Source organism: Pelodiscus sinensis, chromosome 9, assembly GCF_052426305.1.
Source record: "Pelodiscus sinensis isolate ZL-2025 chromosome 9, ASM5242630v1, whole genome shotgun sequence".
Lineage (NCBI taxonomy): Eukaryota > Metazoa > Chordata > Testudines > Trionychidae > Pelodiscus > Pelodiscus sinensis.
In genome coordinates this window covers 6,384,956-6,410,283 of record NC_143060.1, presented here as the reverse complement: position 1 = coordinate 6,410,283, position 25,328 = coordinate 6,384,956, and the positions used below count along the sequence as shown (strand labels likewise).

The 25,328-nt window shown below is 46.0% G+C and overlaps 1 protein-coding gene across 9 annotated transcripts in view; it reads left to right on the top strand.

Moving 5' to 3' along the window:
- The window catches only part of TAL1 (TAL bHLH transcription factor 1, erythroid differentiation factor), a 41,367-nt gene extending 16,401 nt beyond the window's left edge, over positions 1–24,966 (top strand). For 8 of the 9 annotated variants that reach the window (XM_075935933.2, XM_075935934.2, XM_075935935.2 and 5 more), the window contains one exon: positions 7,304–10,892. In XM_075935933.2, coding sequence (XP_075792048.2) covers positions 7,304–7,722 — 419 coding nt within the window. In that variant the 3' untranslated portion in view covers positions 7,723–10,892. Of the gene's footprint in view, positions 1–7,303; positions 10,893–24,664 lie in introns of those variants that run through there. The other variant, XM_075935939.2, reaches the window with a different exon arrangement.
- Positions 24,967–25,328: the final 362 nt, after the last annotated feature.

Genomic DNA, 25,328 nt, shown 5'->3' with positions numbered 1-25,328 from the left:
CCTCTGTTTGTTCATTTATATTATAAACTGTTTGGGGGGCAGGGACTGTCTCTCACCATGTGTCTGCACAACAGCTAGCCCAATGAGGTCTTTATCTTGGTTTGGGACTTTAGGTGCTACCATAATATAATCATAGTTAAGGCTGAAAAATTAAAACACAAGTGTTTGTCCATATTAGAGAGTCTGAGCAAGAGTAATAACTAGAGCCCTGTACAGATACAAAATTTGTATCCACACCCTCAAAAATCAGCTGTGGATATCCACATTAACATCTGTGGATTTGCAGGGCTCTGGATACAAAATATGTATCTGCATTCACATCCATATCCCCCAAAATGAGCTGCAGATCATAGAACCATAGAACACTAGAACTGGAAAGGACCTCAAGAGCTCGTCAAGTCCAGCCCCCTGCCCTCACAGCAGGACTAAGCACCATCTAGATCATCCCTGAGAGATGTTTATCTAACCTGGTCCTAAATATCTCCAGTGATGGAGATTCTACAACCCCCCTAGGCAATTTATGATTGTGCATCTCCCACCGATGCCAATGCTTGTGATGTGCAACTAGATCTGGATCATTAGTAGTGATTTTATGAACATGGACTGCAGCAGATACAAGAAAGTGGAATGTCTTCACAACTGTTATGGTTTGTTTGTCCAGGAATATTTCATATCTGACAAGATGTGGAGCATGGGGCATTTGGGGAAAAAAACAGAAAGAGGCATTTAACTAGGAGAGCTCTTTGGGGGACAGAATGGTAAAATTCACCTGAACTGTCCTAAGTAGGGGAAGTGTAGGTTCGCTAATTTCAGTTTCAGTGGGGTAGCCATGTTAGTCTGAATCATGCATCTGATGAAGTGGGTCTTTGCCCACGAAAGCTTATGCTCCAACACTTCAGTTAGTCTATAAGGTGCCACAGGACTCCCCGCTGCTAATTTCAGTTTGGGGATCAAATGTCATCGCTTAAACTTTTCATGCTTATTTCAACCTATGATCAAACCAGAATAAGCAGGTGGAGTATTGGCATTCACAGGAGCAGAGAACAGACCGTGCATAAGTGAGAAATGGAAATGATGACCTCACAGTGGCCATTTTTAGGTCTTCCAGTTCTTTTAGTCTACGTCTACACTGCATGGCTATTTTGAGATACCGGAGGTATCCCGAAATAGCTACCCCGCTTCTATACAAGCCACCCATTATTTCAAAATATTTTTTGAAATAAGGGGCACACTATTTCACCATCCCGGTGAACCTCGTTGCATGAGGGATAAGAGAAATAGTGCGTTATATTGAAATTTGGCGCTGTGTAGTTGTGCCAAATTTCAAAATAAGCTATTTCAAAATAGAGTCTAAATAAGATATGCAATTTGCATGGTGCAAATTGTGTATCTTATTTCGAGTTTAGGGTGCTATGTAGATGCACCCTTAGTGGTTTAACCTATCTTAGAAGAAACTGACCACCAGCCACTGATCCAGAAATGTGCCTGAAGATTCTAAGGAAACAATACATATCACAAACAGAGTCTCCGTAGTGCCTAGTGTCATGTGGCCAGATTCCTCACTGGCTCCAGACTCCTTTTCTCAGTTTATTGGACCAGGAGTAACAAGCCACCTGCCTTGATGGCTTTCTTACCACCTTCATGTTCACCCCTGCAGGACTTAGCCTTTACCTACACAAGCTGAGCTGCATCGGAGAGAACAGGTGGGCAGCCCAAAAAGTTACTTCAGTCAACCTCCCACCCCTTTTTTTTTCTTCCGTGCAAATATGTTGTCAGAGTGTTAATTTTTTTGGATTGCTCTCCAAACTAGCCACTAAATAAATAAATAAATAAATGATGTTCACAAAAAGTTTTGAAAAAAGTGTGCAAAAAACCCCCCCAATCTGTTTGGGGTTTTGATTTTTTTTACCAGTTCTCCTTTGAATTTTTATTACGTTCCACAAATTCTGTAGCAGAGCCTATTCCATCATCTGGATTAATTACTGGCCAAATTTCATTGAGAAGAATGCTTCTGGTTCTTACAACCCATCCACAAAGTGTGCTGCGTTATCCAGCACTTCAAATCTTTAAATCTAGACAGGGTGCTTTATAAAAGAGATTCCTGGGTTCGATGCAGGAATCAGGAGACAAAATTCTACACCTGCATTGTGACTGATGTCAATGAAGGAATCGGGTGTTGTGCCTGATGTTCTCTTAGATGATCATAGTGTTTCTAAAACTCTCTGAATGAATTCCATAGGGGGACTCCAGCCCTCCAGGGAACTCAGTGGGCATTATGTGCATGCAAGATTGGATTCTTAGTATTTTACATTTTTTTAGGCTAATGATCTCTAATATTTTGCCACTCAAATTCAAAAGAAGCAAAAGAGATTTTGTAAAATTAATCAAATCCCTTTCTGTGTTAGAATCTGATTTCCATGGCTTTTGATTGTTTGGTTTGTTTTTTTTAAGTGCAGAGAACTATGTTTGGGTCTTTGGAATTAGGATTTATAGCAGGAGCACTGAGGGGATGTCTACATGGCATTGTAAGCCCGGGTCTGTGGGACCTGCCCTTGTGGATTTGGTGTTTTCAAGCCCTGGCTCTCTGCATGGTAAAACTGGCTTTACAATTGCTGGACCTGGGTGTCACAGCTGGGCTAGTGCACTGTGTCCACTCTGAAAAATGAAAGGGCTTGGATCTAAGTCACTGCAGGACTCAAGCTCTGACCCAGCCCCTTAACAAGGTCTTAAGACCCAGCTCCTGAGTCAGCCTGATTTGCATGAGGATGGAAGGGGGACTCGGGTTTAAACTAAACATCCACATTCTCTGGGAGATCTTTAATTATAGTGTAAATAGCTCTCCTAGTGCTATTGTTTGTGCCTGGATGCTCCATCTACCTCTAGGGGGCTTTGGGTCAGGGTTCTGCGCACACCCAGAGTAAGAAACAGCCCCTGTCCTTAAGCTCTTACAAGTGCTGTCAGATGCTCCATCATGGGCAGTTGGTGAAGGTAGGGCTGGGGGAGTCAAGGAGTCAAGTCGTCCACCCCTAACACCACAGGGGGTGGAGGGAGGGCAGCATGCTGCCCCAGGCCTGCTCCCCCCCAGCAGCATGGGGAGGGAGGAAGGCACTCGGGGGTAGCCACCCTCCACCCCCAGTATGCCTACAGCAGATGTTCTGGGGGTGGAGAATGGATGGGGCCAGGTTGGTGGTTGCCTTCCCCCGCCTATGATACCTGCTGCCCCTGTGCTCAGCTATGATGTGTTTTGTGAGTGCAAGGGGAGGGGCTCATGGTTTAGGCACGAGACCGCGTTTGGGGAAATGGGGGTTCAATTCCTGGCCCTGCCACCAACTCCCATCGTGACCTTGGGCAAGTCACTTTGATCTCTTGGAGCCTCTTGTTCCCCACTTGTAAAATGGGGCTTCTTACCTTACAGAAGGATAAATTCATTCATGCTTGGGAAATGCTTAGGTGCTCCGGGGATGGGGGCCAGAGAAGTGCCTGGATCGCTAGATTCTCCTAAGCCACAAAAACTGAAAGGTGTAGAATTAAGCATTTTACATAATCCTGGTGATTCTCGCTCTCATGCACAGGGTTGAACTGATCACCAGATTTGGGGTCAGGAAGGAAAATTTCCCCCCACGGCACATTGGCAGACGTGGCTTTTTCGCCTTCCTCTGGAGCATTGAGCAGGGATCATCTGTTAGGATCAGGTGGGCGTATCCCATACGATCAATTTCCTGCATATGCAGGAGAGGGGGGAAGTGGGGGTGGATGATGGTGGACCTCAGTCCTTCCTATTTTCTATGTCTTGCTGTTGTTGCTCCTGTTGTTATTTTGGGTGGATTTCTTTGTAGCGGTGGGGAGGGGAAATGGATAATTGTGCATTGGAACTATACAGCTCCTGGCGATGTGACTGAAATGTCCTCGCACACCATGTTGGTTTATACCTGGCTGATCTGGTTTGGAGAGGCCAGTAGCTTGAATCTGTGACAGCAATTGCTAAGCCAATGGAATGGATTTTTCGCACAGCACATCACCAGTGTTTTCTTTTCCCCAGCCAGCATTTTGTTCCCTAGTGTTTGGGATTTTTGCCTTCTCTGATCTCGAGAGTGGATTTATTCGGAGGCAGCTGCATTTTACTAACGTGTTGCAACAATATTAAAAGTGAGCTTCAGAGCACACGGTCTCTTATCCATTGGCTATAACTGAATTCCTCACCCACGGGGTCCAGGAGTAATTTAACATCCAAAACATGAGCACTCGTAGTGCTGTGGGGGCATTCCTAGACCTGAAGCATCCCACCATCGTCCCGTCCATATAGGCGAACCAAGTTAAATGGGGCGCCAAACGGTAGCACAATATCATTGAGGGGTTTGGAGGTGGGGGCGCCAATTGCGTGGTTCGCCTAGGGTGCCAGTTGCTGGCAGCTAGTCTAGGGCCACCCGGATGGGACTCACCGGGCAGTCTAAACAACTGACCATAGGCAGGCGCAAACAGGCCATAGAATCATAGGGCTGGAAGAGTCTTCAGGAGGTCATCAACTCCTGTTCCTGCCCAAGGCAGGACCTATCCCAATTAAATTAACCCAGCCAGGGCGTTGCAAGCTGAGACTTAAAAACCTCTAGGGATGGAGATTCCATCACCTCCCTAACTAACCCATCCCAGTGCTTCCCCACCCTTCTAGTGAAATCATTTTTCCTAATATCCAACCTAGACCTCCCCCACTGCAACTTGAGACCATTGCTCCTTGTTCTGCCATCTGTCACTACTGTGAACAGCCTCTCTCCATCCTCTTTGGAACCTCCCTTCAGGAAGTTGAAGGTTGCTCTCAAATCCCCCCTCGCTCTTCTCTTCTGCAGACTAAACAATCCCAAATCCCTCAGTCTTTCCTCATAGGTCATGAGCTCCAGCCCCCTAACAATTTTGGTTGCCCTCCAAAGATCAGTGACGTATTCCTTACCATGATACCACAGTCAGACATGGGGTTTCAGAAACTAAGGGAGTGTCTACACTGCACCGTTATTTCGAGATAACTAGTGTTATTTTGAAACAGTGCGAGCGTCTACACAGCTGTTCCGTTATGTCGAAATAATTTCAAAATAATGCACGGCTTATTCAAAATCTGTAAGCCTCATTCTGCGAGGAATAATGCCTATTCCAAAATAGCTATTTTGAAATAAGGCATGTGTACATGCTCCACTGCTGCTATTTGGAAATAGCTCCTCCCCAGGGCCATTCTAAGGTATTCCTCCCCATTGCCTCCTGGGGCTCTAAATTGAGATAGCACGTTTACATTAGAGGAGCCTGCCATGGACTAATTTTGAGGCTTCCCTGCAGTGTAGACGTGCTATTTCGGAATAACTATTCTGGAATAGCTGATTTCGAAATAAGCGTGCCATGTAGATGTACCCTAAGCGAGCATGTGATCATGTGCTGCCCGAGGTCATGTGATCTATCATGCCCATAGAGGCTCTACTTGCATTTGTCTGGTGTGGTGCTTTTCCAGGCATTGGCTCATGCACACTGTCGTCTTTAGAGTGGGTTTTGCCATGAGCAACCCTTTCCTTAGGCTCAGGAAGTCTTTTCTAGGCCCCATTCGACGACAATTATGTGACATCTAGTGAGGAGGCCCAGAAGCAAAATGTTCAGTAATAATAATAATCCACTATTTGAGTACTAGTTGGATCAATTTTGCACTGTCCAATAGCTGGAACGAGCACTCACCTGTACGTGCTTGCGCTGGACCAGGGAAATGGGACACTGAGATTGTGTGCAAATCTGGATCTTATGTATGGCAGCCCCCTGAGGATAATATTTTCCCCTCTGTGCATGCAGCCCCCCACCCATGGCAGTAGCTGTGATCACACATGGAAAGGACAACACATGGGCTACCTATCTGGTTTTCCTGGAGGTTACCCATTTTACACTGACACATTCATTCTAAAACTGGCCTGGGGTACAACTCTAGCAATTTTAAATGGCATTTGTGGCTTGCCAGGCTAAGGGAACACCAGTATATTGTCGTTACTCCTCCCAGAAATGTACATGCAAAGAGAACCAGGATGCTGGTAACTACAAGACAGGAAAAGCATGATCAACGTCACGGCAAAAGTCTCTCCAGCAGCTCTGCCAATGTGCCACAAAGCTGGTCCGAGCAGACAGCTTCTAAAATGGATAGGGCAGTAGTTCCAGGATCATTTGATTCCTGCTCTCCATTCAGCATTCCGAGGGCACTCGTGTGTTTGATTGTTTGGGGTGGTGTTTTTTTTTAAAGGGGGGGAGGGCTGGTTTTGTACAATGGCTTCCTGTTCCCAAGGAACGGTGTTGAATTCGAGTCACTCATTTCACATAGGTCATCAAATGGACACGCAACAACATCAAGCTCCCAGGGCCACCTTTATTCATGCACAGAATACACAGCAGTTTAGGGCACTTGAAAATTTGGGGCACCTCTGGGTCTTAATGCCCATCACCCACCCGCCTCTTCCTATCCCTATTCTGTGGCTCTGCTTCCTTCCGACAGGCTCTCGTTAACTTAAAAGGGAAAAAGCCTGACAGAGCTATTAGCAGCACACCGGCCCTGTGAAAGAGCCATTCAAGTGGCAATGAAACCATTGCCAACCCCAGGACAAGGCTGTCAGTTTCTGAATTTACTATGTCAGGCAACAGGACCTTAGTTTAAAATTTGCTTTAAAAATGTTTCATTCACGTGTTGCTGAAGATTATACAATCACACCTCTAAAAAAATCATCGTCCTCTCCCTCCCCCAGACTTTTGTCAGGCATGGGGCACCTGTTTAATGATACTGTGTAGGACACCAGAAATCCTAAAGGCAGCCCTGCAGACTTTCTACCAGCTTTGGGTTCCTACCAATACATGGTTTAGCAAGCGTCTGCATCCTGACCATACAACCACCAAAACCTCTACTTTCTCCTGTTGTCTCTTGTCATATCTGTTTTTACCACTGTTAAGATAAGTGTAAAATATAAGACAGCTGCATGAGCTAACTTTTTACAAGTTCCTTATCAGTGGGGATGTGATGAAATCACAGCGCCTGCTAATCTCATATATGGCTCAAGCTTTCAAACTGAGCTCACCAAACTTAGACATTGAAATCCCTAATTAAGCTCCTAAATAGAAATGACTTGATTTTCAGCTCCCGTTGGCTTGAACAGAAGTTCTGGCAACTCTAAAAGCCAGACCACTTCTGGTGAGATGCAGGAGGCCTAAAGTCAGTCAGTCCCATTGGGAAATGTTGATCTTTAAGTGAAATAATAAACAATGTAATGCTGCTTCTAAGCATGCACTATTGTAATTTCAGGTCCCCATACAAAAGTGGTCCGCCGCATTTTTACCAACAGCCGGGAAAGATGGAGGCAACAGAATGTCAACGGGGCGTTCGCAGAGCTTCGTAAGCTCATCCCGACTCACCCACCCGACAAAAAACTGAGCAAGAATGAAATTTTACGGCTGGCTATGAAATACATCAACTTCCTGGCCAAACTGCTGAATGACCAGGAGGAGGAAGGAAACCAAAGGGGCAAAGTGAACAAAGACACTGCGATAGTCCAAGAAGATCTCCTGCAGGACATGTTGTCTCCAAACTCTAGCTGCGGAAGCTCTTTAGATGGAGCAGGGAGCCCGGACAGTTTCACAGAAGAACACGAAACGTTAGATTCAAAGCATACGAGGAATCTCCATCACTCCATCCTTCCTGTAGAAGGCAGTGGACAGCGATGACGACCTTACGGAGCCCTCCTAAAACACAGAGGGGAACGTAAACCCTACATATTTGGGTCTTGGAATTAAACCACCATATTTTCTCAACTCTACATCTCCAAAAAGGAAATGGAAACGTGAGCTCCTTAAGTTCTCACTCCAATATTTCTAAATGTCGCAATCCATGAACTCAAAAGACAGTGAGTTGATGAAGAACAAGACCAAATCAAGGAAACATTCAACATTTAGGTACTTGATCGGATGGAGACAAAAAGCTTTGGAAGTCATCTTAATGTACACATTGTTCATGGTGTAGTGCTGAGGGGAAACGGCTGACATGTTTTCAATCTCAAGTGATGTGATGATGATCTCTCTTTAAACTGAGTTGTCATGGATCAGAAACAGGCAGCAGCTCCCTCTTTCGCTGCCAATGGAAGCGACCTAACCCTTCCATTTGCGTGTAGGATTGGACGCTGCCCAAATCTCTACCGTTTCTTCAGCATCTCTCCAAACCGTTATGATGACGTATATGCAACTTGTTGGTGTGGAATCAATGGTCATGCCTTCTTGTTGTTCAAGAGCTTTTGACTGTACCTTTCTCAAGAGCTAAGAGAGGCCTCCTACTCATGAACATTGACAAGGAATGAGACTTTTTTTAAAAGAAAAAAAGAAACCCTTCACCAAACTTTGCATTCTTTGAGGTGTTCTGTTGATGACGTGGAATTACTTCTGTTTAATACCCTCATGCGGTGTCCACTGTAGGAAAAGGTACATAGATGTTTTCTTCTCTCTTCCCACCTGATTACTGGGCCATGGCTGAAGTCTTTGAGAATCTTGCCCTTTGCTTCGGTGGGGACATGGCATTATCCAAGGATTTCATATTTCAATATGTGGGAGCGGGAAATTTCCTTGAAATTGTCCTCCTGTTTTGTTTTTGGTTTTTTTTTAGTTAAAAACAAAGACCATGGTGGAATAACAAATTGTGTGTGTGCATCAGGGAAATAGCAGAGATTTAATTATGTGCTTTGAATTGTTTGGTTTTACCCATTTGGAAATTATGCTTATTTCATTTACCCCTATCTGTTCATTAGCTCCATCATTTGATATTGCCTCTTTGTCGACATAAGTCTTTCCCTGGAGCCTTGTCTATATAAGGATGGCTGTCTTTAGACCCATAGTTCTTAACCTGGGGGCAATTACCCCTCGAGGGGTAATGTGGCATATTTCAGGGGTAATACGTTTAAAATACAATAGGTGTTCAATTTTGTTCAACATAATGTATGAGATAACGAAATACAATACAAATGATTAATCGTAATTTTCTTTTTGTCTATTGCCATTTTAAAAAAGGAGGAGAGGTCAAGGAGGAGGGGGGAGGGATAGCTCAGTGGTTTGAGCATTGGCCTGCTAAACCCAGGGTTCTGAGTTCAATCCTTGCAGAGGCTATTTAAGGATTTGGGGCAAAAATTTGTCAGGGATGGTAATTGGTCCTGCTGTGAAGGCAGGGGACTGGACTTGATGACCTTTCAAGGTCCCTTCCAGTTCTAGGAGATAGGCAATCTCCAATTTTGGTTTATTGGTTAAGCTTAAGGGGTAACTGTGCCAAAGAGGTTAAGAACCACTGCTCTAGAGGCTCAGAAATAAAGCTTTTGATCCAGGCCCTGAAATTCACTGCTGTGGGTTTGTTTGTGGTGTGTAGATTTACATAGAGCTTGAGGGCTATTCGTGAGACATACCACAATTCCCAGGCATGCAGGCCTAATGTACGTTGGTGGCCATGTGCAACCGGATCACTCTAAAACAGAAATAATCCTCCATCTGCTGATGTCCATTGAAGGATCCTTTTTAAAAAGTAAGAGTAATTAAAAAATGTGGTCAGATTCTCAGCTATGGAAATTAGGGACATTCCATCGACTTCCGTACTATGCCTATTTACAGGCTGGGGCGCTAGATTCTGCATAGGCTATGAACAGTAGAAGCGAGACAAGGACTCTCTCTTTTTTCTACTTCCTGATGATTGGCAGGGCAATCAGACCAGACCAAACGATCTCATCCTTCGGTTGTTCGACAGAGCTTCAGAAAAATCCACCTTGGGCCAAAAAGCCCCTTTCTTTGTAAGGGGAAATAATTAGAATGAGTATTCTTTGTACACCCTGTCTCTTATTTATTATAGCTATCGAGGTACAAGGCAGTGCAGATCCCGTCTGTGTGCATGCATTTAGAGCCATTAGTTTACCGATTTGAAAGTCAGGTTCACTCTATTTTTATTTTAGGGTATTGTCACTTCTTTTTTTCATGCCATTTTAAGGAAAATGGGTTGATACTATCTTGGAGGTAATAGGAGCGTGGCTAGGTTCTCTTGCTGCTGTATGCGGGTATATTGAGAGGATGTATCACTTTTCCATGAATTCCCCATTGATATTTTAGGGTGATCCAGGAAATGGTCTCAGATTTAACCCTTGTGCAGAGGGACAAAACATTGCACCAACCCCAGTTAAGTCCTTAAGTCCTCAGCCTGAGAGATGCAGAAGGTTCACAGCTCCTGCAGGGGGCGCTCATCACTTTGCAAGATCAAGGGACCAGTAGTTTCTGGGGGAGGAGAGAGGGAAATTTTGTGACAAAAGATGAAGCATTATTTCTTTTTTTAAGGGATTGAAAAATAATATTTTATCTCTTTTGGGACAGATATTGCAAAGCAAGTCATTTAAAATGCTAGAAATCACCCTCCTTTTTATACCTGAAAGGAAGTCAAAATGGTACAACTTTTAACCCTTTTACAAAACCCATTTCTTTGTAGCTTCTTAGCAGAACATAAGTCTGTCTGGGGTATGTATAGTTGTACTTTAATTGTGATTTGAATGGTACATCTCCTGTTTCTCCGTCTCTTCTGCCTGCTCTATGTCTTGGTGTATATAACATTATCTCATTTCTGTTTGCAATCAGCACTTTTGGTCAGTGTCGTACTCTGTGATAAATTCTTTTCTCTTTTCCACTTCCTTTGGTTTCTGCATTTTTCTGCAGAAGTTAAGTAACCAGACCTGGTACCCTTATTATCTTTGTAAAGCCAATTAGGCAACCCACTGTGGATGTGCTATTTAGAAAACACATTTGTTGTAATGTGTGTGTATATATAAATATATATATATAATGAATATATCGAGAATATTTCTAAATAAAGTTTTACAAATCAGCCTCTGTTCTTTTTTTTTTTTTTTTAAGCGCTGGCAATTTTTTCTTCATTTTCATGAGCTGTTACTTGCAACCTGATGTTCGTGGCTGTTATATAACAGATGGCGGGAGTCCACTGCAGTCTCTTTAGCTCAAGCTATAGGTAGTTTGATCCTGCCATCCTCAAACATAAACACAGCTTTAAAAAAATAAAATGACAAAAAAAATAGCAAGATTGACTTAAAAAATCACAAGAGCCTTTTAACAATAATAAAGTATGTTCCTCTTCGTTGCCTGTTCCAGCTTTTCTCTGAACCAGGAGGGCTAGGCATTTCACTTATTTTCAAAAACAAAAGCTGAGAATCTCTTGCCACCTTTTGATTCCAAGAGCTGGGGATGTAAGAAAATCGCCAAACATTGTGAGATGCACAAAAGTCGGTAACGTGAAGAATCATGCTGTTAGTGGTGGTGGTCATCATGCTGTATTTAAATACAACAGACAAGACACTAATGGCGAGGACGGGCCTGAGCAGATTTGAGTTCAAATCCCACCTCTGTCATGTACTGCACCGTGCCTCAGTTTCCCCCACAGGGAATAACAATACTGCCTTTCTTTGTACAGTGCTTTGAGACCTGAGGATGAAAAGTGCTATATAAGAGACATTATTATTTTATTTCTAACTTCTCAGCCAACTCTGATGGTAAATAATTAGCCTCTCTTCACATGAGCAGTGAAGGGGAGAAGTGCTACACTTAGAGAAATAATTAAATGAAAGGCAAAAGAAATAGGGATACAGAAATACACCTCTGTAATCCAGACTTCCCTCGTCTGGTAACATCCATGGTCTGGGGCGAAAGCACTTACAGGGAAAAGCCAGGCCCCTGCTCAACAACTCCTTCCCCGCCCTTCCAGAGCTTCCGGAGCACCTCAGCTAGCTCCTTTGCAGGGTTCAGAGAGGGAGGGGAAGGAACGAGCGGGGAGCTCAGTGGAAGAAGCAGGGTGGCTGCGGAGTCCTGGGGCCAGAGGCCAGGAGCAGAGCCCTGCAGCTGGCAGCCAGGGCCGGATTAAGGGGGGGCTAGCCAGGCAGCTGCCCAGGGTGCCAACCTATGGGGGGTGCCTGATGGCAGCTGTAAGGGGTGCCGCATGCCCGGCTGTGCCCCTTAGATTTGCAATCAGGCGCCCTGCGCCCAGGGCGAAAGGCCCCGCGGTGCCCCTTAGAGCTGCCATCAGGCACCGCGTGCCTGATTCCAGTTGTAAGGTGCGGGGGGCGGGGCCACGCATGTGCCATGCACCTGGGGGCAGAGCCACGCATGTGTCATGCGCCCGCTGCCTGGGGCGCAGGAATGGCTTGAACTGGCCCTGCTGGCAGCATCAGAGGGGCTGGCATTGGCCTCCCCTGGTCCATCAAATTCCCCGGTTCGGGACTTGTCAGGTCCTGAGGGTGCCAGACCAGAGAAGTTCAACATGTTATAGAAAGGGGGAAGGTGTAAAAGTCCCCTCCTTTCTAATATGCTCATTTCAAACATGTTCACTGCTGTCGAGAGCAAATTAGTGGTATTGCTTAACTGCTAAGCCTTCCCAGGAAGGGAACTGCCTCCCCTCTTCGCGTCTGTCCTCACCTCTTCTTTCGGAAACAAATGGACATTCTGTTAACAATGAGGCAGGGGGGTGTTGCGATCCTGTACTGCAGCCTCTGGGGGCGTGAACGCCTCATGGGGATAACTAACCTGCCATTTACACAAAGTCAGCCTTCAGGAATGTTTTCATACCCGCGGAGGCTTAATTGCTTTTTAAAATATCTTCATATCGAGCAGTATGTTGAAAGGAATACTTTTTCAGTGGGGCAGCCGACAGCCCTTGATAGGAAGCACTTACAAAGTAAGCTCCATAGAGTTACTGAGTGTGTGTGTGTGTGTGTGTAAAACCAGCCGTACTGGGTCAGAGCAATGATCCGTCTAGCTCAATATCCTAGCCAGAGCCAGGTGCTTCCTAGGGTCTGAACAGAACTAGGCAATTTAGAGTGATCCACCTCCATCATCCAATCCCAGCTTCTGGCAGGTGGAGGTGTAAGGACACCTGGCGCGTGGAGTTATATCCCTGACCATCTTGGCATAGCCACTGATGGACCCCATCCTCCATGAACTTACCCATTTTTTTTTGGTTTTCCCACCATCTTACGGCAAGGAGTTCCACAGGTGACAGTGCACTTGTGTGAAGAAATACTTCCTTTTGTTTTCCTTGCACAAGGCCATAAGAACGGTGATGCTGGTTCAGACCAAAGGCCCATCTAGCCCAGGGTCCTGTCTTCCGGCAGCGACCAATGCCAGGTGTCCCAGAAGGAATGAACAGAGCAGGGAATCATTCAATGGCCCCTCCCCATCGCCCATTCGCAGCTTCCCTATTTCTTGTGTTCTATGAAGAGATAGGCAACGCTTTCCCATTCTCGGCACCATTCACACTTCTATAGACCTTGAGTATATTCCTCTGATTTGTCTCTTTCCCAAACTGAATGGTGTCCGTCTTTCCTTGGATTACAGCTGTTCCATGCCCCGAATCACTTTAGTTCTGTTTGCAGTACCACTCATTTTCTAAGGGCTAGGATCCCCTGCATTATGTGGCAGAGTCTTGCAGTGACAGGGACTGGGCTAGCAATGTCTTTTCCACTTCTGATTTCTAGGATCCTCTAATCACTTGTTTGATAAAAATTGGCGTTTGTTTCTATTAACCATGTGCAGCAAATTAGCACATGCTTCCTTAATTTGTGTAGGGTTTCCAGAAAATTCATTGGAACCCCTCCTCGCCTTCCACACCTGATTTTAGTTTCTCTGGAAGAAATTCACAGCTTAGGAGCAAGAGGTCTCTAGACCTACGGCCCTGCAAATCCGTGGATATACCTGGGTACCTGCCTCTGCAGATGTGGATGCGGAGATCCATGGCTCATTGTTGCGGCTACAAATGCGGATGCAGATACAAAATTTTGTATCTCTATATACCACTTAAGCTTCCAAAGGTGGGCATAAATGGGATTAAGACAGAGATTTTGAGACTGTGCTGATCTTCGCCATCTGAACTGGGGCACCATTTCAGATTTTTTTGGGGGAGAGTAGGGCGACTCGTGCATGCCCTGAAGGGAGGGAGAGAGTGAAAACATGGGGACAGAGGCTTCAGCAGTGTTACTGAGCATGCTCAGTACAAGCCAAGCTCCAAATGGGGAATAGGGAACCAACCCGTCCTCCCTCCCTCTACACACACGCATCATCTCTATCTAGAGGCTACCAAGGTACTAGAAAACTCTACTTCTGTTGGCAGACAACTTAGCAGTTAGCTGACGGGAGCACTGTATCTAATTCCTATATAAAAGAAAGAAAATGAAATACATATTAGACCCACTCAGCTCTAACACTGACATATTCTGGCAAGTCACTCAAAGGACACTGGTTAGCCTTAAATTGTAATGTGTATTCTCCACTTTGTTACTAACTCTATGGAGCGCGAGAGACTCCGCCAGGACGCCTGGGCTCTATCTCAGCTCTGAAAGTTGTCTAGTGGGTTACAGCAAAGGGGCAGATACATTTCAGCTCTATATAAGAACATCAGAATGGCCACACTGGGTCAGACCAGTGGTCCTTCCAGCCCAATGTGCTGTCTTCTGACAGCGGCCAATACCAGGTACTTCAGAAGGACTAAACAGAAGAGGCAATCATCACGCTCCATCCCCTGTTGCCTATTCCCAGATTCTGGCAAACAGAAGCTAACGACACCATCCCTGCCCACTCTGGCTAGTAGCCATTGAGGGACCTGTCCTCCTTGAGAATTTCGTTCTTATTAGAATTTTGTTACACTTGGACTTTTCCACCATCTCCTGGAAAAGGGTTCCACAAATGGCGAAAAAATCATTTATTTTGTTTGTTTTAAATCTACTGCCTATACATTTAATTGGGTCAGCTTCTTGTGTTATGTTAGGGAAGGAATAAATAGCATTTCCTTATTCTACTTTTCCACACCGTTCATGGTTTTCTAGACATCTAACATATCCTCCCACCCTTTAGTCATGTCTTTTCCAAGCTGAAAAGCCGCAGTCTTGTTAATCTCTCCTCATATGGAAGCTATTCCTTACCCCCCAGTCATTTCTGTTGCCCTTTCTTTACCTTTTCCAAATCCAATTTAGCTTTTTTTAGATGGGTTCATAGAATCATAGAACCACAGAGCTGGAAGAGACCTTACAAGGCCATCAAGTCCAGCCCCCTGCTCTAGGCAGGACCAATCCCAACTAAATCAACCCAGCCAGGGCTTTGTCAGGCCAAGACTTAAACACCTCTAGGGATGGAGACTCCACTACTTCCCTAGGTAACCCATTCCAGTGCTTCACCACCCTCCTAGGGAAATAGTTTTTCCTAATATCCAACCTGGTTAACCAGATCTGCATACAATATTCAAGATGTGGGCATACAATGACTTTATGTAGAGGCAATATGGTATTTTGTCTTATTATCTACAGCCGCTCTCCGAGTTATGAACAAGTTACAGACCAACACTTGGTCTGTAACTCGAACCGTTCGTGACTTGGATCCCATAGAGCTACATGGCGACCGCGCTGTTCGTAAGCGCGGATCGCCGTTCATAACTCGGATCCGCATTTACGACCGCTTTGGTTGTAAGTGCAGATGGTCGTAAGTGGAGGTGGCCGTAAGTCAGGGAGCGGCTGTATTCCTTTCCTAATGATTCCCAATATCCTGTTAGTTTTTAGGCTGCCACTGCACATTGAACAGATGTTTTCAGAGAACTACCCACAATGATTCCAAGGCCTCTTTCTTCAGTGGTAACAGCTATTTTGTATCTATAGTTAGGATTATATTTTCCAGTGTGCACTACTTTGCTCTTATCGACACTGAATTCCATCTGTCTTTGGGCTGCCCAGTCACCCATGTTTGTGAAATCCCTTTGTAGCTCTTTACAGTCAGCTTTGGTCTAGTCCCCGTTCACCCCTTTTTCAAGAACATTTGGAAGTTTAACACGGTAATCCAAATGCAGATCCCAGCAGCACAAACACTCATTCTGGAATAAATTGCCTAGAGAGGTTGTGGAATCCCCATCTCTGGAGATATTTAAGAGTAGGTTAGATAAATGTCTATCAGGGATTGTCTAGACAGTATTTGGTCCTGCCATGAGGGCAGGGGACTGGACTCAATGACCTCTCGAGGTCCCTTCCAGTCCTAGTATTCTATGATTCCTACTGTTTTTTCCCTCCTATCTTTTAAGTGGCATACCCGGCAATGTTTTCATGATGATCTAAGGATCCTTCAGTTACCGGAATGCCTAGCCGTTTGTTATTCTTAATCACCCTGCCTCCCTCTTTTGATAACAAACTCCCTGCCCCAAAGGCAAAGCTGCCAGCAGCTCAAACTCTGTTGCATTTGAGGACTGCCTCTGAAGACAGGGCATGCAGGTGTAAGCAGACCTCAGGTATGAAATCCAGGGGGTTCAAACTCATGAGGGGACAGTACTGTCCCCTTATCCCCCATAAATGGCACCCATGCATCTGAGATGGGCTGGCACCACCCCGATGAGCTGGGCCATTCATTGTCCATGGTCTACATTTCCCTTTAAACCAGTGTTCCCCAATTTTATTTGGCCACGGAACCCTTTTAAACGCGAAATAATTTTGTGAAACCCCTAATGACAGTCTTATATATGGAGCTGAAAAAGTAGACCACAAATAAGTAAGGATAACGATAAACAAATGCTAAACAAGATCATGAGACTTTGTCCGACTCAACGCTAGTCTATTCGTATTCAGTCACCCACGTGATCCACACTCCCTGAGAGTGAGTACGGGGATTTACGGTGGTATAGAACAGGCGATCACACCACTGATTGACTGCGTGCGCAGCCCTGAGTCGTGACATCATCGTCCCCACTCTCTGGCTAAGCTGGCATTACACAGGGGCACTTATCGTGGCAAACACAAATGACAATTGTTTTCAATAAAATGCATCAAGGCTTAAATCTTAATTATTACTTTTTTTAACCATAAAATAATGTTGTAATGGAACTTTCTGGCGGAACCCTTATTGTCACTTCGCGGAATCCCAGGGTTCTGCGGAACACCATGTGGAAAACAATGCCTTAAACCATTGTCCAAGCTGCTACAGCCCCGGCACAAACTCCCTTTGTGTGTTTATCAGTAGCACGGTTGATCGCGGCCTCCCACAGCCGCTTTTTGCCTTGCCCTGCCGTACGGCTGTCAGCCCACACCCGCCGGGGAAAGAGCTGATAGTTTGCCTGTACTTTATCTCTCCCTGACACCGCACCTCCCCACTTCATCACCAGCAAAACTTCACCTTCTCCCCCGATTACTTTCTTTGAAATGTAACTGCCTTCAGCCTCTCGACCTCCTTTGCTCTCAGTCGTTTTGCCTTCTGTGGGCTCAAGAACGGGCTGTTAGTTTTGCAAACAATCATAATGAGGAAGTAAAATCACCAGCTGAACACCCTCATGACCCTAGGACAAAGGTCTTGACCCCATTGGAAAGACTTGGAATCAGGCCCCTAACAAAGCAGTTTAAATACAAACCATACAAAGTACTCCAGAAATAGGCTAATATCCAGAGCCTTGGAGTTGTTGAGATTCCCGACGCCATTGAAACCCATGGGAGTTAGGCAACTGTGAGGACCTGATCTCAGCACGCCACAGCGGGCTGTATACATCTGTGACGGTGCGTTGGGGGTCCCCCGTCTCCTGCACCCCGAAATGGCACAAACAGACTCCACCAGCCAGTGGAATTGAGGGTGGTTTATTGCTCCTCCAGGATACAGCATAGCACAGATGTAATCTGGTTACAGGAACTGGGGCTAAGAGGCCTCAGTGCTCCCCTTGAGATGGGGGTTCCCAGCCCCCCTCCCCAGCTCCTTCTCCCCTGCTTTCCAGACAGGAACTAACTCTACCTCTCCCAGCCCTGCCCCCAGCCAGGGCAGCATTCCACCTCCCTTTGTTTCTCCCCATGGGGGGTAGGCTGGTTCAACCGGTATGGTACCTTTGCATAATAAGGTTTTCCCTGATGGGTCTTGCTCCAGACAGCAGAGGTCACCACAGCCCAGCAAGTACCCCCACTACGTCACAACATCTCACACCAGCCCAGCCAGGGATTAACTAGATTTCTAGCACTCTTACTAGCTTTCCTCATCCTACCTGCAGGGTTTGTCAGGCTTAGGGGCAGGCGTGCATAGGCAGGAGATCAGTGCGGCGAGGAGAAGGAGATGTAGGCGTGAGGGACACTGGAATTCTTGCTCTGTGAGTGGGGCTTGGCAGAAGCTGAGTGGAACAAGGAAAACTTAAGATGAACTCAGAGTTCGAGCCCCAAGAAGGTGGAATTTTTTTGAGATTTGCTGAGGGACTCCAAGGGGCTGCTGCTCGGGGAGAAAAATGAGGCCGAAAGGCAGGGCTGAAGAAGTCGTGTCTGTCATAATTTTGTGGCCTATTCTTTGTTTGGAACACTGACACCTGGGACGGGATGGAACTAGAGGGAGATAGCACGCCAGGATAGCTGCATAAAATGGGTGTATAAAGAAGAAATATAAATGAAAGGGAAGGAACCTTGTCTTAAGTAGTGCCCGCATCAACTCCAGGGCTGTGTTATCCAGGGCTGCAGTAGTGTAACCGACACACCTAGGCTATGTCTACACTGGCGGCGTCTTGTGCAAGAACATCTTGCACAAGGGTTCTTGTGCAAGAGGTCTTGTGCAAGAAAACATCCACACTGCCATGTGCGTGCTGTGCTTTTGCGTAAGAGTATCCAGGGCAGTGTGGATGCTCTCTTGCACAAGAAATCCCTGCCATGCGTCCACACTGCCCTCTTGCACAAGAGCACCTGCGCAAGAGGGCTTACCCCTGTTAAAAAAGAGCGTAGCGCTTGCGCAAGAAGCCCTCTCTTGCCACGCCGTACTGTAAATTTCCTTCTGCAAGAGCGGGAGGGCAGTGTGGATGCGCTGCGGATTCTTGCGCAAGAACGGCCAGACTTGCGTAAGAAGCAGCGAGTGTAGACGTAGCCTCAGTGTGGGTCACTGTCTCATGTAGTGGCATTTAGACCACTTATAGCGAGAGATATGAACTAGGGAGCTCTACAGCACAAGGTGTGAGCCAACAAGCTTTATAGCTGAAGCTGTAGAGGCTCCTGTGTTAAACTCAAGAGGTTCTAGGTTCAAATCTGCCTGGTGATGGCTATATTAGCAGCTTCCAAATGCTCTAAAGCAGGGGTGGGCAATAAAGAAACCATGGCCTGCAGGGTTAATTCCTGGCTGGCTACTGCATTTACCTGCAGGTATTAGAGAACTGCAGCTCTGGTTGGCTGGGATGGGAATTGCAGTTCATGGACAATGCAAGCAGCAGGCAGCCCTGTGGACTTGGGAGGCTGTTTCCTGCTGCTTGCATGAGCTGTGAATGGCAATTTGCAGCCAACCAGACCTGCAATCCTCCAATACCTGCAGAGGCACAGGTAAACATGGAGGTTGGGGGCCTGTCAGGCCCTAACCCTGCAGGCTGTGGGGTTTTTTATTGACTGCCCCTCCTTTACAAGCTGCTAATGTAACTGCCACCAGGCAGTTTTGAACATGGGACCTCTGGGCTGTGTCTAGACTGGCAAGTTTTTCCGGAAAATCAGCCGCTATTCCGGAAAAGGGCCAGTGTAGACAGCACAGTAGTCTTTTTCCGCAAAAAAGCCCCGATCGCGAAAATGACGATCGGGGCTTTTTTCCGGAAAAGCGCATCTACATTGGCCACGGACGCTTTTCCGGAAAAAGTGCTTTTCCGGAAAAGCATCCTGCCAATGTAGACGCGCTTTTTCCGGAAATACTTATAATGGAAAACTGTTCCGTTTTAAGCATTTCCGGAAAAGGGTGCTAGTGTATACACAGCCTGGAGTTTAATGTAGGAGCCTCTACAGCTTGAGCTATAAAACCAGCTGGTTCTCCTGCAGGCTGGATTTTGCTGACCCCAGCTCTAAAGCCACCAGTCCTTTCCATACACACCCAACTCTCCCAGTAGGAATCCATGTGAAATGTGGGTGCACAGAGAACACAGGCTCAGTCCCATGGCTTGTGTGAAGAAGAGCACATCACAGCTGTGCACATCTTCAATGCAGCGGTGGGGGCATGTGGTGAGCAAAGGTCCTTGCTCTCAACTGTCCATCTTGATCAGCATGGCTTCTAAGAGGTGTGTGTGGCCTGGGAGTTCCATTTTGGCCACAGTGCACATGATTGTGGTAGAGTGGCTTAGTCTAGACCAGTGGTCTCCAATCTTTTTACACCCAAGATCACTTTTTAAGTCTCAGAACAGGCGAAGATCTACTGCCCCGCCCCTTCCTTGAAGCCCCGCCTACATTACATGAGGAAATCTAATGTAAATGTACTGCGCAGGCGCGCAGTTCAGAGAGGGCTCAAGAGCTATTCTTGGAGCCCCTGAGATCTACCAGTAGATCGCGATCTACTGGTTGGTGACCACGGGTCTAGACAGCAACCTCTAGGCTGCCAAAGGCTACTGTTCACAGAGGGATGGCTGAAATCATATAAGTCTCAGAGGGGTAGCTGAGTTAGTCTGTACCTGCAAAAACAATGAGCCCTTTGGCACCTTAAAGACTAAGGCTACGTCTACGCTGCAGGCTTCTTGTGCAAGAACTGTTTTGTGCATGAGTTCTTGTGCAAAAGGTTTTCCACAAGAGCGCATCCGCACTGCCATGTGCTTTTGCGGTGTGGACGCTGTCTTGCGCAAGAAAGCTCTGATGGCCATTTTAGCCATAGGGGTTTCTTGTACAAGAAATTCATGTTCCCTGTCTACACTGCCTTCTTCTGGAAGAGCTCTTGCACAAGAGGGTGTAGTCCTTGTGGGGAAAGGAATAACTCTTCTGGAAGAAGCTCTGTTTTCCAACGCTGTACTGTAAATTTACTTGAGCAAGAACGCATGTGCAATGTAGCCACCCAGCAATTTTTTGCACAAGAACAGCTGTTATTGTGCAAAAAGCCTGCAGTGTAGATGTAACCTAAGGCTCTGTCTACACTGCAGGCTTTTGCCAGCAGAGAGTATGCTAATGAAGTGCTTATTAGCATGTTGCTTTTTGCACAAGAGGTTTTTGCTCAAAAACAAACAGTGCATTGGCAGAGACTATGCAAATGACAGTGCAACAAATGCTAATAAGCACTTCATTAGCATACTCTCGGCTGGGAAAAGCCTGCAGTGTAGACAGAGCCTAACAGATTTATTAGGGCATCAGCCTTCATGGGTAAAATCCACTTCATCAGATGAACTGGAGTAGAAGTTACAGAAGCAGGGGTATATATAAGGAAGAAGTTGCTTGTGTGAATGAAGCTAATCAAGTCAGGATGGAAGTGGCTCCTTCACAGCCTTTGATGTGGATGTGTGACTATCCAGAGAGGGGAAACTGCCAGTTGAGATCCTAATTCAAGCCTCAATTGGTAGCGTTGAATTTGCAAATTAGTTCCAGGTCAGCTGTAACCAGGTTTTGAAATTCTTTTGTAGAAGGATGGCTACTTTCAAATCTATTACAGAATGTCCACTGCTCCAATAGTTAATTACCTGCACTGCTATAAATGATTTCCAGCCTGAATTTGTCTAGTTTCAACTTTCAGCCATTGGATATTGACAAACCAGTGTCTAGTCTTGGAGAACAGTGACAGGTTTTCACTCGAAATTTCTCAATGGAAACCTTAATTGTCTCCCGCCTCATCTTCCCTTCAGATGGCTGTGCTGCCTTTCCCCGAGATCCACCCATGTCAGCACAGAGGCCCTGACCAGACATTGCTGGTGGGCTCAGCTCGCATATCCATCAAATAGTGATCATTGTAATTTTACAGGTTGAACCTCTCTGTCCGGCACTCTCTGGTCCAGCAACAGCTGTGGTCCAGCATGATTTTAGTTAACAGGATATCCTCTTTTTGTGGATGTGGCCAAGTTTCCTGCAGGCCCATAAAGTTTGTTTATAGCCACCAGTCCTGGCTCCCAGTGGTCTGTTATTTCACTCCAATTTACCCCTATGTATCTTCTAAGAGCTCAGAAAGACATGGAAGTGTTGGTAATGCTGCTAGACAATAGGGTGTTGGACTAGAGAGGTTTAACCTGTACAAGCAGCATCTAACTCACGGGCTGTGTCTACACTGGCAAGTTATTCCGGAAAATCAGCCGCTTTTCCGGAAAAACATGCCAGCTGTCTACACTGGCCACTTGAATTTCTGGAAAAGCACTGACGATCTCATGTAAAATCATCAGTGCTTTTCCGGAAAAACGATGCTGCTCCCGTTTGGGCAAAAGTCTTTTTCCGGAAAACTGTTCCGGAAAAGGGCCAGTGTAGACAGCATAGTTCTGTTTTCCGCAAAAAAGCCCCGATCGCGAAAATGACGATCGGAGCTTTTTTGCGGAAAAGCGCATCTAGATTGGCCATGGACGCTTTTCTGCAAAAAGTGCTTTTGCGGAAAAGCATCCTTCCAATCTAGACGCACTTTTCCGAAAATGCTTTTAAAGGAAAACTTTTCCGTTAAAAGAATTTCCGGAAAATCATGCCAGTGTAGACGTAGCCACAGCGTATGTTTATGCTACAGAGAAGATTGAAGCTGCCGCTGTCGATCTTCCAGGGTTTGAATTAGTAGGTCTAGTGAAGACAGCTAATTCGAACTGAGAGGGGAACTTCAGCTGCTGCTGGTAGTCCTGCTTCCGCAACGAGTAAGGAAAGTTGAAGGGCAAACATGCAATTAACACAATTAACAGAGCAGAAGTTGCAAATCTTAATTCGACCTTATTCTGTAGTATAGACATACCCACAGTGGCCAAAATTGTCTGCATTTTAATGAAAAATACCCCACCCCAATTTTTGCAGTATTTTTTACCAATACTATTTGGTATTTAAAACACCTCAGTGTGAAGAGCATTGTGGACTTTTTTGGTCTCTGATTGTTTTGGGGCTTGAATTAGAAAAAAATCCATCATGCAAATACGTCAACATTTCCCACTGAAAATATTCCAGTTTTTGACCTGCTGTTTTAGTTTGGTTTTTGAATTACAGGCAGTCCCCGAGTTACGCGGATCCGACTTATGTCAGATCCGCACTTACGAACGGGGCTTTTCTCGCCCCGGGACCTTGTGGGCGGCGGGACCACCGAGACGCGCAGTGGTCCCGCCACCGCATCCTCCGGGGCGAGAAAAGCTGCTCTGGGTGTCCCTGGTCTGCTGGGGGGCTCCCCAGCAGACCAGGGACACCCCGAGCAAAGCCTTGGAGGTGGCGGGGTCCCGTGCCTCCAAGGCTTTGCTCCGGAGCAAAGCCGCAGAGGCGCGGGACCCTGCTGCCTCTGCGGCTTTGCTCCGGGTGTCCCTGGTCTGCTCGGGGTGTCCCTGGTCTGCTTGGAGGGGTCCCCAGCAGACCAGGGACACCCCGAGCAAAGCCGCAGAGGCAGCGCCCCAGCTCCGGCAGCGCCCCAGCTGTTCTGTCCCAGGCTCCAGATTCAGCCGCTGTTGAAACTGATCAGTGGCTGATTCCAGGAAGCTGGGGGCAGAGCAACTCTGCCTCGGGCTTCCTGTAGTCAGCCCCTGGTCAGTTTCAGCAGCAGCAGCTGAATCTGGAGCCAGTTCCGAGTTACGTACAAATTCAACTTAAGAACAAACCTATAGTGCCTATCTTGTACGTAACCCGGGGACTGCCTGTATGTGGCACTTGAAAGACTAACAAAATGGTTTAATAGGTGATGAGCTTTCGTGGGCCAGACCCACTTCCTCAGATCAAATTGTGGAAGAAAATTGGCATGACCATGACGAAAGCCATCTTGTTAGTCTTTAAAGTGCTATATAGTCCTGTTTTTTGTTTAAGGAAGAAGGGGGCTTTCGAAAGAGGGTTTTTCCCCCCAAATTTGGCCCAGTCTAGCTGGGCCAAATTTCAGAAAAGCCTCTTCTGACAAAAGTATCAGAAAAAGATACACAAAATGCGGAGTGAATTTTGCATATCTTTTCCTGATAGATCCTTGCAGTCTAGCCATAACCAAGGTGATCAGCGTTTTGGTCTGCTTTCACCATGGGAAACATCTTGGCAAACAGTGGCACTCCTCTTGTTTCATAAACTCAAAGCCCCAAAATTCAAAGGAACGAAAAACGCATTCCAATTTTGCAGACAAATGGCTAACATAGAATGCCCTGAAAACTCAGTGATAGAACTCAGGCTGGGCGTTTCTGAAAACTCTCACGTTGTACCAGAATACGCAGTGTAACAAACAAGAAATGTTCTAGTCCTTCCTCACAATCCATTTGCCAATTTAAATCCTCTGTGCCAGACTCTAATTTTGTGCTTGTCACCATCAAAGAAACTGGGTGGAGGTTAGATTAAAAAAAAATTAAATACAAAGAAGTTGGTAAATATACTTAGTTCAGACAAAAGAAAACCAGAAACAAGGTCATCCTGCGTTTTGAAGATTTTATCTTTAAGCTTGATTATCTTCACATAATTAGGGAAAAAAAGGCAGTTTTCCTGGAATGGTCATGTGACAAGACATCTAAACTGCCAGTCAATGTTTTTTTCCAGGTACCTGTGTTGTTAATGAGATTCCCACAGTCATAAATTAAAATATGCTGAAACACAGGATCCAAACATTCCCAGCCCAGAGAGGGATGAGAAAACGTTACCTCCTCATTATAATACAGAAACAACAATGGGACCGAGTTAATTTATTGCTCCCTGCAATGCCTCAATATGTCCCTTTTCCCATGTGCGTGACAGAGCTCAGCTAGTTCTCTCTCTTGTCTCCATAGTCCAACTGCAGGACAAAAGCTGCATCAAACTCATTGGGCCCGGGGGAGAAGAAGCGGTGAGATCAGATGTATTACCGGGATGCGCCTGGGGTAAGCTGAGATCATGTTCTTCGTTCATGAACGGTGGCATGGCTAATGAAGGTGGTGGAAGTGGGAGAAATCCAAGTTACAGAGAAAGATGTTTGGAGACTTTTCTCATTGATTTGCCAGAGGATGTGGTGAAGAACAGGAATTTAACAGGGTTCGAAAAAGAGCTAGATAGATTCATGAAGGATAAGTCCATCAATGGCTATTAGCCAGGATGGGTAGGAATGGTGTCTCTAGCCTCTGTTTGTCTGGAAATGGGAGACAGGGGAGGGAATCATTTGATAATTCCCTGTTCTGTTCACTCCCTCTGGGGCACCTGGAATTGGCTGCTGTCGGCAGACAGGACACTGGGCTAGATGGACCTTTGGTCTGACCCAGGCTATGTCTAGATTATGGTGGTTTTCAGTATCCAGGAAAAACTCAGCCATGTCCAGGGAACGCATCTGTTCTGCCGCATTTTTTTGCGGAAGAGCCGACACGATCTTTTGGAAGCCCTGTTTTCCTCCTTCCTCTAAGAAGAAGGGCTCTTTTGAAAGAGGAGGTTTTTCTGAAATTTGGCCCCCTGAAGATGGGCCAA